The sequence below is a fragment of the Myxine glutinosa genome, chromosome 9 (assembly GCF_964187855.1).
Source record: "Myxine glutinosa chromosome 9, kmMyxGlut1.1, whole genome shotgun sequence".
Lineage (NCBI taxonomy): Eukaryota > Metazoa > Chordata > Myxini > Myxiniformes > Myxinidae > Myxine > Myxine glutinosa.
The window spans coordinates 107,295,974-107,310,439 of NC_136269.1; the positions used below are offsets into that span (position 1 = coordinate 107,295,974).

The 14,466-nt window shown below is 42.5% G+C and overlaps 1 protein-coding gene across 1 annotated transcript in view; it reads right to left on the reverse strand.

Moving 5' to 3' along the window:
• LOC137435114 (1-phosphatidylinositol 4,5-bisphosphate phosphodiesterase beta-1-like) overlaps positions 1–14,466 on the reverse strand; it is a 244,230-nt gene that overhangs the window by 54,697 nt on the left and 175,067 nt on the right. Inside the window, exon 26 of the mRNA XM_078785120.1 lies at positions 3,434–3,641. Within this exon, the coding sequence (XP_078641246.1) occupies positions 3,434–3,641 (208 nt within the window). The remainder of the gene's footprint in view (positions 1–3,433; positions 3,642–14,466) is intronic.

The following is a 14,466-nucleotide window of genomic DNA, read 5'->3' on the forward strand; positions in this document are numbered from 1 at the left end:
CCTTTGGTTGGAAACCCAGGAGGACCCCAATGCTGAGAGTGAGACATAAGAAAGCCTGACTGGGGTTTTCCAAAACACACATGAACAAGACAAAATCCTTCTGGGAGAATGTCCTGTGGATAGATGAGACCAAATTAGAGCTTTTTGGTAAAGCACATCATCTCTATGTTTACGGAAAACAAAATGAAGCATTCAAAGAAAAGCACACCTTCCCTACAGTCAAACATGGAGGAGGTTCAATGATGTTTTGGGGTTGCTGTGCTGCCTCTGGCACTGGGTGCCTTGAATGTGTGCATGGCATTATGAAATCAGGAGATTACCAGGGCATTTTGGAGCGCAATGTTCAACCCAGTGTCAGAAAGCTGGGTCTCCGTCGAAGGTCATGGGTCTTGCAGCAGGACAATGACCCCAAACAAACTTCAAAAAGCACCCAGGAATGGTTCAAGACAAAATTCTGGACTGTTCTGAAGTGGCCAGCAATGAGTCCAAATCTAAATCCCATTGAACACCTGTGGGGAGATCTGAAAACAGCAGTTGGCACCCTTCAAATCTGGGAGAACTGGAGCAGTTTGAACAAGAAGAGTGGTTCAAACTGCCAATCGAGAGGTGTAGGAAGCTCATTAATGGCCATAGGAAGCACTTTACTGCAGTTATTTTGTCCAAAGGCTGTGTGTGCTACCAAATATTAAGTCTAGGGTGGCAATAATTTTGTACATGCCATTTCTTTATATTTTCTGATTTAAAAGGATATATTAAGTTCTGAATCAAAAACAAATGTTCTGTAATATTAACAGTGAAATAAAGAATTGTGGAGATCAAATACTTTTGTCAATTTCAACTCATTTTTAGAGAAAATTGTGAGTTATTTGAAAAAAGTGCAAGGGTGTCAATATTTTTGGCCACTCTACCTTAATCAATAGAATGATTCATTTGCAGATATTTTGCAATTGTAGGGCAACCAAACTGAATTTTAGCTTTGCCAACAATTAATAACATTAATTTAAGTTAAACAGATGTTAATGCATCCAATAAACAAGCAAAAAATCATTTTGAACAATCCCAGAGAGCTAAGTGGACTTTACCTGTTAATCATAATATATATATTTTGAGAAGTGTTTCTGCTCGTTTGTTTGTTTTACATGTATGCATTTCCTCAACCGCTAGATGTAATTGGAAAATCTTTGAAGGAGGGGTGAGTGGTGAGGGCAAATTCCCTATGTAAAAGTGCACCGCACCTGTAAAGGTGTATTACAATTTATAACTAGAAAGCATCTGAAAATGCAAAGCCTGTCCACATCCGCTTTGTATTCAGACCTCTTTTTTCGTATGCTAAACATGACAAAAACGGCTGAAAAAAATACGAAAATATTGACAATTTTAGGTGCCCTTGATCTTTTGACCTCAAAAGCAATATGCTTCAGTGACCCAATGTGCAAACCCTGCTCAAAATTCAAGTAAATTGGCTGAAAATCGATTGACTGCAACCTTGACCTTTGACCTTTTGAACTAAAAGAAACAATCGCTTCTAGCCTTTAGTGAACCAATTCAGTGACCCATTATGCAAATTCTTAAAATATCAGGTCAATTGCATGAACATTTACGATTTTAATGTGACACTGACCTTTCACCTTTTAACCGTATTATTAATTTATCTTCTCCATATTCTCACAATAAAGCTTTGTTGAAAATTTGATGACAAAGCTCAAATTGCAAATTCAAATTTAAGGTCAATTGGATGAAAATGGATGATTTTTTGTGACACTGACCTTTGACCTTTTGACAAAATTATTAGTCTTTTCCATATTCTCATGAAAAGCTTTGTTGAAAATTTTATGACAGAAGCTCAAATGGTAAAAAGGTTATGGCCCGGACAGACACACGGAAGTGATTGCAAAACCCCATTCTCTTGCTCCATGGGGGACGGGCTAATACAATTCGCCAATTCTCTAGACTAGCAACGGTACCCGCCCTACGGGCGGGGCTTCGATTGGGAGGCCCAAATGAAAAGGCAAAATATCAGAAATTGAAGGCTTTTTTAATTTTAAACGATTTATATAAACATCCGTTAAATCATATCACACGCAAATCATCAAAATCTAAACAGTATTTGTATAATTTCAATAAAAGCCACATCACTGTTCAAATGTTATTCCATAGTGTTTGGAAAAACTGGAAAATTGGAAAAATTGAAAATTGAAAAAAATTGGGAAAAAATTGGAAAAACAATACAGCCTATTTTACTCCAGGGGGTCCCAGGAATACCCACCCAAAATTTTGTTGCGATCGGTTCAGCCGTTTTTGCAGTACCTGGGAACAGGCGGACAGACAGACAGACAGACGGACAGACATTTTGTGCATTATGGTAAGATGAAAAGCATACACATCATATAAGTTGGCAAGTTATCATACTATAATATCTTACTGTTTGTCTTACTTCTATGCACTCCTGAACCACTGATGGAATTGGTTGAAAACTGATAGTTGTACTGGCAGATTTCACGGGGAGAGAAAGGGGGAGGTTTGAGGGTAAAATAAATCATAGTCCTAAGGGTTCAGTGTGTGGGGAGGACCCCAATTCTCTCTACGTAAATGTGTATGATATAGTGCCACCTGGTGGAAGCCTGTATTAAAAGTAATCTACTATATAAGAGAGATGTCTGGCTGTGTGTGTCTGTCTGTCTGCCTGTCTGTCTGTGTGTCACCATTTTCTCAGAGATGGCTGAATGGATATTCATCAAACTTTCAGAGGTTCATCAGTGAGTGCCTGGGAGTGGAGGGTACACATTCAGTTGTTTTTTCTCTCCACTTTCAGAACCACGTTAATGACAGTTATATACAAGTACATATTCACATAAATGAATACAAAACAATCACCAGACATTTGAATACAAATAAATCAAACAATTCCGGAAGTGTACAAAGTTGGTAGTATGGCTTTTTCTTCTTCTTGATCGGCATCACACTTAACTCAGAAACGTGATGAACGCCACATTCACCACATTCACCCACCAGCATATATATGAACCTCCTTCCTCTCCTGCCTCCCCCTTCCCCTCCCCCCTCTCCTCCCCCCTCTCCTCCCCTCTCCCACTCCCTCCCCCTCTCCCCTTCCCCCCTCACCCCCTCCCCCCCCCACTCCCCCCCCCCCCTCCAATCCCCTCCCCCCATCCCTGCCCGGCAACGCCGGGTACTTCTGCTAGCTAGTACATCATAAGAGTGGGAGAATTATCGGATGGGTTATTTGATAGCTTCACCCCAAAAAAACCTTATACATACGTGTACATCTCAGCATTACACTGTTGATAATCCATGATCATCATGAAATATGAATATATTACAACTGCTACGCAACTTCAAAACCTTTATTTTTGGCGATGACTGCATGCCATGCATGCCACTCGATGTGCGCTATTACATAAACACAATTCCTTACTTCTTTTTCATGCTCTTGCGGACGCTGCGTTCAAGTCCGGCTTTCCGGCGGCTCAGATCAGATGCATGGACCTTCTGCTCTTTTACCAACTCAGCCTCACGTTTGTGCTGCCGCCGCTGCATTTCCCGCAGTTCTTTCTGCTGCTTCTGCATCAGCTTTTGCACAGCCTTGTGATGCCACAGTTCACCCTGTGTGGTGGCCTCCACAACTAAGAGAAGCCAAGGAGAGTGGCTATTGGCAAACACTGTATTGTAACAGAAATGCATACATAAGACACCAAGTGCAAAATATACTAGGACAGCACTCGGCAGAGTGCATACCTCCACCGGGCTGAACAGTTTATGGTCGAAAGGCATATAAAGATCTGAAGGGTATTTTCCAATAGTAGTGAGGGTCTAAAGGGCTCGAAGGGGTCTTGAGGGTGTAAAGAGTACAAAAGGTCTGGTGAGGGTCTAATGGGTATAAAGGGCGAAGGTGTCTAAGTGGTCGAAAGGGTATTAAGGTCTTAGGGAGTCTAAAGGGTCTAAAAGTTCTAAGGGTCAAGGGGTCCAAAGTTGGTAAAGGCCTTCAGGAGTCTAAAGGGTCTTAAAAGGTCCAAAGGGTCTTAAAAATCTAAAAACGTCAAAAATGGTCGAAGCGCTAATGGTTTTAAAGGGCCAAAGTGGTCGAAAGGGTCAAAGCGGTATAAAGGGTCAATGTGGTCTAAATGGTCAAAGCGGTCTAAAGGGTCAATGCTGTCAAAAGGGTGTAAAGGTCTAAAGGGTGAAAAAGTCTAAAGAGTCTAAAGAGTCTAAGCATAAGGGGTATAAAAGGTCATAAAAGGTTCAAATAGTTCAAAATGGTCTAAAGGGGACTAAAAGGTCTAAGGGGTTGAAAGGTCTAAATGTCTAATAGGTATGTTCCAATAGTCCGTAATTAAAAGACATAATTAATAGATGTAGTCATGGTCCAATAATAAGTAATTAATAGAAATACTCACAGTCCAACTCATTCAAACAGTACTTAATTAACAGACATACTCAAATGGGTCGACCTTCACGAGTATTCACCATCCACCTACATTTTTCGGTTTTATATACAGTGCTGTGGGTGTATGTGTGTGTGTGTGTGTGTGTGTGTGTGTATATATATATATATATATATATATATATATATATATATATATATATATATATATATATATATGTCAAGTTGTAGATTTGTTATTGCCTAAAGTTCAGTTATAGACGTTGGTTGCTAATGTGTTATGATTTAAATGTTGTTTTAAAATGCTATTTTCATAAAGTTAATAAAGGGTTTTTGCTTCGTTTTAGTTTTGGATGAGGAAAGGCTCGCTTCGGTCGTGCTGGACAAATTGTATACGTGTGCTTTTTCAAGGCTAGATAAGGCCGGTCGTAAAACCACGCCCACATGCGCGTGATTTTGCGTAACGCTAGTAGAATGTTTAGATTGCAGACATAAACCTATCGTTAACCATATATATTTTGTATTAATCACAGCGACGCATGACTCTGTATAAACATGCTTTGAATTACTCATGTAAACAAACCCATAAAATATATGGGTTTGTTTGGCCAAGCATGCACTCTTCTCTTTGTGAGTTACATTTCTGTTTTCTCGGAGCCCAGAGAAACATTTGGTCCGAATGATAAGGAAGGGCTGACTCCCCCGAATGACAGCGGATAACGGTGGGAGGGACTCTCGCCAGTCGCTTTGTTCTCTCGGAGATTTTCTGATAATCGTATTCATATATAAGTGAATGAGAATCAATGTGTTTCCAGGAAGGCTTGACTTGGCATGAAGCTGGTTCTTGCTGTAGATGTCTTGTCTCCTCCGGATCTGTATAAGTTGGTTTTAATAAAAAGCTGCGTCATTTTTCAGGCTATTTGTGGACTTCTTTTCCAAACGAAGAGCTGCTTCTTCACAGATGGTACCAGGAGTGGGGTCAGCACCGGACGACGGGAAACGGAGCCCGAGGGACAGGAGGAAGGCTGCCTGAGGCCGGCGCCGGCACGCGGATTTGATTAAAGGTGGGAGTTGTTTTATATCAGAGGGCTATTATTCCAAATTCGTACCTTCCTCCCTCGAGCGGGTTCAGTCTCCTTGTCTTCCGCGCTGCCTGCACTCGAACAGAAATTGTAAGTAAAGGCTCATTTTAGGCCTCAGAATGACGTGGCTTTGTTAAAGCCAGGATAAACAAGTAAGGATACCAGTAAGGACTTAACAGTAAGCTTAAAGTTACAGTTAGCACCAGGAGGGGAAAATGAGGTCGGACAGCCATATAGGCTGGAGCCAGGTGGCCAAGATTTTTCCAGGAAGGAACAGCCCAGAGACAAGATGGGGTATGCCATTGCATGCCAGGGAACGAAGGGCTGTGGCTAACTTAGGAGGGCCAAAAAAAAAAAAACATGGCCAGTAAAAGGATTTGCGCAGGATATCGGTGAAGATAACGTTCGGTACAAGGGAAGGGGGAAAAGTGAGGTCGGACAGCCGTAAAGGTTGAGCCAGGCCGAGAACTTTCCAGGAAGGATCAGCCCAGAGCAATAAGATGGGAAGCAAGCTAATGAAAGAAAGGGAACCCCTTAAGGGAACCCCGGCATCTTTCATGTTTAAGAGGCATCATTTTGCCGCGGTAAGACCATTAAAGGACTGGGCTGTGTTAACTAAAGATTTAAATAATCCCTGGCCAGAGGACAAGTAAGTAAGCAGTTAAACAAGTAAATCAGCGAGTGATGCCGCTGGACCAGATACCAGACCAAGACCCCCCAACCCCCCAAGACCTGAGCTCAGTCCCGGGGCTCTAGGCAACAACCCCCACCCCCCCCAAGACCTGAGCTCAGTCCCGGGGCTCTAGGCAACACCCCAACACCCCCCGCCCTGCCTTCCCTTTTTCACCTCAACCCACCCCCGTCCAACCCGTCCCAAAAAATCCTTTTCCTTGAATGAGAGACGTAACATGAATGAGCAAAGATTGTTTGGGAGTGGCTGGAGAAAGGCATGATTTGAGTCGATCTGAGTTTCGCGCGAAGTCTGGGAGACTTCTATGAGTATATGAATGAGGAATGAATGTATATTGGGATGTTAATTGACGTGTGTATCTGGCCAAGGTATTTGTCTGTCATCTGTTTGGGAGTTGTTTGGGAAGCGAATTGATATAAATCGGGTCAGGAAAGCACTCGGAGTGCCCTTGTCGACCTACTGTTGATATGAAGCGGTTTCTTGGAGATGGTTGCAGGATGGGCTGCTTTGTCTTTCGAGCGGCAGTCGGACGGAGGTTTGGAGTTTGTGGAACTGGAGGTTCAGAGTTTGGGTCGAAGTGTGTGTTTTACTTGAATTGAAGCGTTCATTCAATGGCAGATATTGTGGATTGTATGTGTGGGATGTATCGCTGAGGCAGCTCACCTTTGGAATTGGTGTCATATAGTGCATTTTGGGTCAGAGAGGTCAAGCGTCGGAGATCCTGTTTTTTTGCGATGTTTACGAGCTAGGGATGAGTTCTGACAGCTCAATGTTCTGACAGCTCACTACATGCCAGGTCGTAGATTTGTTATGACAGCTCACTGTTATGACGGCCCTCATTCGAGAGCGGCGCGCAGTTTTGGTTGCCACGGCTACGAGCCTCGCAGGAAACCGCGAGGCGGGAGTGTTGGGATTCGTGTGGAGGCACGAGGGTGCGCGCCAGGACGGGGGGCGGCGTGGCGTCGTCGCGTTGAGATGGTTGTGCCAGGTCGATCGGCGATCTCTGAATTTAAATCGGATTTTTGTCATGTGTGTTGTGAAATTAACGTCTATCCGAGAATCCTGGCGATGTTCGTTTAATTAAAGTGTGGTACAAACCTGTGTTTCCGCCGTGCGGCTCCGTGGAAGTTTGGGTAGAGGGATATTGTGCGTTCGGGCAGGAGCCGAGCGAGCCGCGAGTCACGGGTGTGCTGTATGAGATTTGCTCAGAGTGCCGGCGATAACTCGCCCACTCTCAGAGGAGGATGTGTGCCCAAATGCATTGTGGGTCATTTCGACTTTGCTGGATGTCGGACGTTCATGTCAGTATCTTGTCAGAATCTTCTTCTTCATGTCATGTCCTTCATCCTTCATCTTCTTGTCCTTCATCTTCATGTCAGAATTAGACATGAGTCATGAGCCATGTCAGAATAGTGGGCACCTGCGACATACATGCCATGCAATGTCACAAAAGGAATACGTTATTTAAAATGGATTTATATAAGGGGAAGAAACGATTTCTAAACTAAATTCGATTTCTAGAATGATTTTCTAAACGCTAAAATAAACGATTTCAAGACAGAGTAATTAATTTCCGGTGACAAGTTCCAACAGGAAGTCTTGTTCATACAGTAAGTGAGGTACAGTGCGGAGTGGCGGCTGGAAGATGCATCGATGCATTTGTGTTGGTCGATGCGCCGGACAAAGGGTTTGCTGGCGAGCGATGCTGGTAAGGTTAAGTTATTAAAATTCAATAATTTGAGCAGAAATGTCACGTTTTCAACAGAACGCTTATCCGAGGAAAGAGGAATATCGAGGTTTCAACTGTCGGTATGTGGTGTGGCTTGTGCCAAGGTGTGGGCGCGAGGAGATGTGTTGATGAAGCGTTGTGCGAACGAGGAGGGATGTGCGAAAGGTGTGCACCAGGTAGAGAGGTGCTGCATTGTAGAGCACGCCTGGAAGTTCCTGGGCGGATTGTGACGGTTGTTGGATTCGTAGAAGCTAGCATTTTGCGATGTGGAGCTGTGAGTCACAAAATGTAAATGTAACAGAGAGATGGACAGGACAACAATGGAGTTTATATGGACGGGTTTGGGGCAGGTTCAATCTGACGATTACAGAGGGCTTTGTTCTGTTCACGAAACATGTAAAATTCATGGAGTTGAAGTGGTTTGCAAGAAGGCAGCAGAGTCAGTACTGGGATGCAACTTCGTCCAGGGGTTTTGGTCCAGCCTGCAAGGAGTCCAGGGGCTTGTTTCAGGGCTGGGTCGCCAAAAACGGGATGCTGTGCCCATCTGGATGTAAAATTATCCATCAAGGACGGGGAATGATGTGCAGTGTGATTGATTGGAGGTAATAAGGATTTGTGTTGATTTCCTGATTTGAGTTCATCTGGAAACAAAGACAGATGGGATTAATGTGTATATCAGGAACATTTTGGAAAAGAAATATGGATATATGACATTACTAAAATATAACCAAGCAATTGAGAGTTCTTGGGTTAATGGGATATAAATAAATGCATCTACAAATTGACGGTTTATAAAAAATTTAGTTCTGGATGATACTTAAACGATGAACAATGTTGGCAATATACAAAGAATGTGACTTGTTTTTTGGGGGGAAAACATGTGGTTTAAAATTGGTTGGCTAAGTTTTAAAGATGGAGATGTTTCACAGAACTCTTATGATTATTTATATGAGTGGTGGACTATTCCATGGCGAAGCATTTTTCAGTTTATTGAAAGTTGGATTTTGTAAAATAATGGTTTAATATAACCACAGTAGAAAATAATATACAGATTTGGGACATTTTGTAAACTTTCGAATAATGAGAAGATTCATAAAATTCATAAAAGGTGGATACTGGGAAACCATCGATGTTGGGGGCAAAGTTATGGGTGGATTTGGTGAGTGGTTTTAGGCAAACGAAAATTAATTTAGATTTATCATAGTTAAGTTCGAGGAAGTTGATTTGAAGCCAGAATTTTATTTGGATGCCAGAAAGGAGAAAGGAGATGCTGAAAGCCAGAAAGGAGATGCTGTTGTCTACTCTGAATGACAGGTGGTGGTATCCAGGGCGCTGAGGAGTTTTGTTCACATTGTAAAGTTTGTTTATTTATTTGTTTATTTAGTTTGTTTATTGTAGAGAAGAGTGCTTTTGGGATTCCGGAGCCAGAGTGGATAATTTGAGAGTAGTAGGTGGTCCTTGTGGGCTTGGGAGTGAACTGATTTGGGTTTAATAGGCACAAGCTGGTCTAAACAGGGTGAGGAGGATGGTGTGATTGATGATGTCAAAGGAGGCGTTGAGGTGAGGAGGATGAAAATGTTGAGGTTGCCGGCATCAGAGGAGAGAAAAGGTCGCTGGTGATTTTGAGGAGAACAGTTTCAGTACTGTGGCTGGAGCAGAATCCGGATTGGGATGTTTCATACAGGTTATTGGCAGAGTGGTGATGTTTGAGTTGAGTGGCCACAGCACGTTCCAAAACTTTTGACAGAAAGGGTAGATTGGAGATGGGTCTGAAGTTATTTAGGGTGTCAGGGTTTAGTCCAGGGTTTTTCCAGAATGGGGGTGAAGTTTCACGAGTTTTTGGGGAAATCGGTATGTGAAGCTGGATTAAGTTGGAACTGCTTGATGAGCCATGGAGATGGATTGGGTTTTGTTGTTGGTTGTCTGGGAGTTCGGTTGTTGCATTGCCAAAGGTTTCTGTGTGGTGGACACACTCGTTGGCTGTTGTCTTGTGTGACGTGGAGGGAGATGTATGTGGCTGTGTGCGGCTGCCTGGAATCGGGAAGGCGGCTACAGTGGTTGATATTGGTTGTGGATTGTCCGGGGTGCTTCGATTTGCATAGGGGGTGAAGATTGGGATATTACATTATTTTAAGTAAGTATTGGCATGAGTAATTACATAAGTAATTATGAGTTATTATGAGTATTAGTTATGAGTAAGGGATTATTACCTTCGCAAAAGCGGAAGGTTATGTTTTGATCGCTGTGTATTTGTATGTCTGTGTGTGTGTGTATGTGTATGTTATTCGCATAACTCAAAAAGTATTCAACCGATTCGCATGAAATTTGGTGGGATGATAGGTTATTATCCGGATTAGATTTTGGAATCGATCGGGTCAAAGGTCAAGGTCAAGGTCATGAAAAGGTCATGGATGTGATTACAATATCAAACTTTTGGCGGGATAGAATGGTTTAATTTGAAACAAATCTTCCCGCATGACAACGTAGGTGTGGCTTTGCTACACAGATCTTGTAGTCTTTTATTTTGGCAACAAAAGTAGCTGCGGCGAAGGTATGCGCTCTACCGAGTGCCCGTTCTAGTTTTAGTAAAGTTACATGTTTCGCTGTGTTGTGGATCTGGGGACAAGCTAGTTTGATGGGTACCCTGGGGTCTTCGGCGTGTCTATGTGTTTGGCTATCTGTTACACCGGACTCTTGAATGGGTTTTCATGAGACGAATTTCAGACATAACAGTGAGAATCTATTTTGAGCGAATCACAGTGGGTGAGGAAAACATTGTGTGTGACCAGACACCAGAACTGACCAGAATTGAAATTGGAAGTAGACCAGGTTATTTCTATTATTTGTTTATTCGTGAATATAAATAAATAATAGGGGGAGGTTAATGGAGGTTAATGGAGGTTAATGGTGGTTTGTTTGTGTTAATGGAGGTTAATGGTGGTTTGTTTGTGTTAATGGAGGTTAATGGTGGTTTGTTTGTGTTAATTCTAGTTGAAACTCTCGCTGAAGTAATTTTCGTTTATTTTATTATTTTATTGATTTTTTGATTTGATTTGAGATTTGAGATGATTGATTTTTATTAATTTTATAATTTTATTTTTATTGATGTTGGAAACAGGTAATGGGATGCTGAGAGAAGGATTGAATTTAATTTGAATTGGACTGGATTAAATGGGATTGAATTTAAAAATTGAATATTGGATAAAATTGGATCCACTTGAAAAAAAGTGGATTAGGAAATTGGAGAAAAGGTGTTCTATGAAACTATGAATTGAATGAATTTAATCTATGAATTGGAGACCTGTAGACCAGGCGTTCCCAGGAGACTTGTGGACCAGGTGTTCCACCAGAGGAAAAAGACCAGGTGTTCGTGGAGCACTTCACCTGCAAGAACGCCTTGGAACCAAGGTGGAAGGGACCAGTCCAGGTGTTGCTGACTACACCAACGGCAGTCTTTTGCGAGGGCAAGACTTCGTGGATCCACGCCACGCACTGTAAGTTGGCCATACAAGCACCAGACACTAAAAGTAGTGGGCTCAAACTCTTGGGATCGCCATAGATTAAAGAAGTTGTAAAATTTAATTTCCATTGGGAGTTGTTTATTCTGATTTAACACTGAAATATATTAATGTTGATTAATGCATAAATGAAGGGGGCAAGTACAAAGATGCATAGAAGGAGTGTCTTTGAGGGGTTGGGAGTTGGGAGCCTATGGGAAAAGGTGTTTGGTTTCTTCTTCCCAGGAGCGGGCACAGTCATGGATAGTTTCCGGATAGATAAATTGGCTTTGGCCCTAGAAAAGGTGGCAAACGACACCGCTACGGCTCATGACATACTATTGGACACGGTAATTCACATGCGTACAATGGTGATGCAGAAGTGAGACTAAGGGAAACTAGCCACGCCCTGACGATCGATCGGATCGCGCGCGAAAATTCTTATACATTTAGCTGGCTCACTGACTGGTTCCGGGGATGGACGGGCACCATAGTGAAGTGGTTATTGACCGCACTGGCTGTGATAATCGGGGTAGTAATTTGGGGGGCACTAATGAAATCTCTAGTCCTCCTCTGTATAAGAAAGTATTTTACAGGATGGAAAGTGAAGAAGCCGCCGACAACGACTATGGCTCTGACCACAGAGGCCGTCGACCTGAACGGGTCCTTCAACAAGGCAGTTGCGACCGGCGCTCCAGAAAATTGCATTGAATTTTGTAATGACTGTGATACTTGTGCGGATCCCATGTGGGAACTGGCTGCTGCCTGTAACGGTGTATGTGATGACTGTGATACTTGTGCTATAAACCCCTTGCGTGTACTGGCTAACGCTGCTTATGTATTACAAGCTGACAGCTGCACGCCCCCTTCCGACCCAACTATGGATCTGATTGCGACACTGGGTCTGGCGGTCGAGGGACCCGACGCGGATGTCCTAGACCCGCAAGCCGACCAGGCGCCCATGGGAGACTTTGACATAAAGGAAGTCCCTCTCTTTTCTTCCAAATGTTTTAAGTTCAAATGCTTCAAGTGAATCGGATTTTTACGCTCTGTACCCTGACCAGGAAATTGAGACACAAGATACTGACAATACTATGTATTCCCCAGAACAGCAGCACGTGAGGGACCTCATGGGCATGATCGTTGATTAACTTCGAAGATCTGCAAGGACTGAGTCTGCAAAGGGTGGGGGGAGCAAGTTCCGCAGGGGAGGTGATGGGCCCTCTGGCGGAGCAGAACCTCATCTGGACCAGACACCTTCGTTGTGGATCCGAAACGTTAATGGACTTTCATGTTCTGAGCCCTCAGGCTCCGAGCACGCACCACACGACACGTTCGCCAAATGCACGGGCGAGGCGCTTTGGGCGCACGATATGCCCTTGGGAGATACCCGCATTACACAATTATTTTTTCAATACCCGCATTACACAATTATTTTTCAATAAAGCCCGATGTGGCACGTTGTCTCTTAAGATACTTTGTCTCGACGAGACAAGAGGAAGGAATGTCAAGTTGTAGATTTGTTATTGCCTAAAGTTCAGTTATAGACGTTGGTTGCTAATGTGTTATGATTTAAATGTTGTTTAAAAATGCTATTTTCATAAAGTTAATAAAGGGTTTTTGCTTCGTTTTAGTTTTGGATGAGGAAAGGCTCGCTTCGGTCGTGCTGGACAAATTGTATACGTGTGCTTTTTCAAGGCTAGATAAGGCCGGTCGTAAAACCACGCCCACATGCGCGTGATTTTGCGTAACGCTAGTAGAATGTTTAGATTGCAGACATAAACCTATCGTTAACCATATATATTTTGTATTAATCACAGCGACGCATGACTCTGTATAAACATGCTTTGAATTACTCATGTAAACAAACCCATAAAATATATGGGTTTGTTTGGCCAAGCATGCACTCTTCTCTTTGTGAGTTACATTTCTGTTTTCTCGGAGCCCAGAGAAACATTTGGTCCGAATGATAAGGAAGGGCTGACTCCCCCGAATGACAGCGGATAACGGTGGGAGGGACTCTCGCCAGTCGCTTTGTTCTCTCGGAGATTTTCTGATAATCGTATTCATATATAAGTGAATGAGAATCAATGTGTTTCCAGGAAGGCTTGACTTGGCATGAAGCTGGTTCTTGCTGTAGATGTCTTGTCTCCTCCGGATCTGTATAAGTTGGTTTTAATAAAAAGCTGCGTCATTTTTCAGGCTATTTGTGGACTTCTTTTCCAAACGAAGAGCTGCTTCGTCATATATATATATATATATATATATAGATATATATATATATATATATATATATATATATATATATATATATATATATATATATATATATATATATATATATATATATATATATATATATATATATATATATATATATATATATATATATATATATATCAAGTGAGTCGGATAAAAAGTGACGAGTTATGTGACCTTGACCTTTCGATCTACTAGTACACCCGCTCACTACGGGAGCAGCAGGAAAGGTCATTCCTCTTTGGGGTATATAGATTACAGTCGATCTATGGTCGGGTCTCAAGAACATTGGGTGTGTGTTCATTTACCAAGTTTGTTGTGGAGAGATCGCCAAGTGGTTTAAGCATTTGAGAAGCACTCCATTCAAGACCGTTAAGGAACAGTTGGCTTGGCAAGCACTAGTTAGTTGCTTGGTAAATTAGCACAACCCCGGGCTTCCTCCCTTTCAGTTTCGTGTTAAACAACAGGAGGAAGTTTCAAAAGGCCACGACGAAAAACGCCATGTTAGCGGCAGGAAGGGTCATGTTATTAACCCAACCCTTGTGGAGTACATAGAGTACAGTAGATCTTTGCTCTGTTGTGTAAGTAAAACTTACCTCAAGGATGTCGGGATTCCACCAAATTTCATTGTTTAGTGTTATAAACAGCATTAGCGACTGTTTAAAAAGCTAATCATACGTGTTTGTGGTTTTTAATATTTTTACTTCTGGTGGAGGCCGTTGGGCCTTTGCTCCCACGAAAACGCCATGATAAGCTCTTTATAAACGTTGACACAACGTTTGTTCAAGGAGGAAAAACCCCTTGGGGAG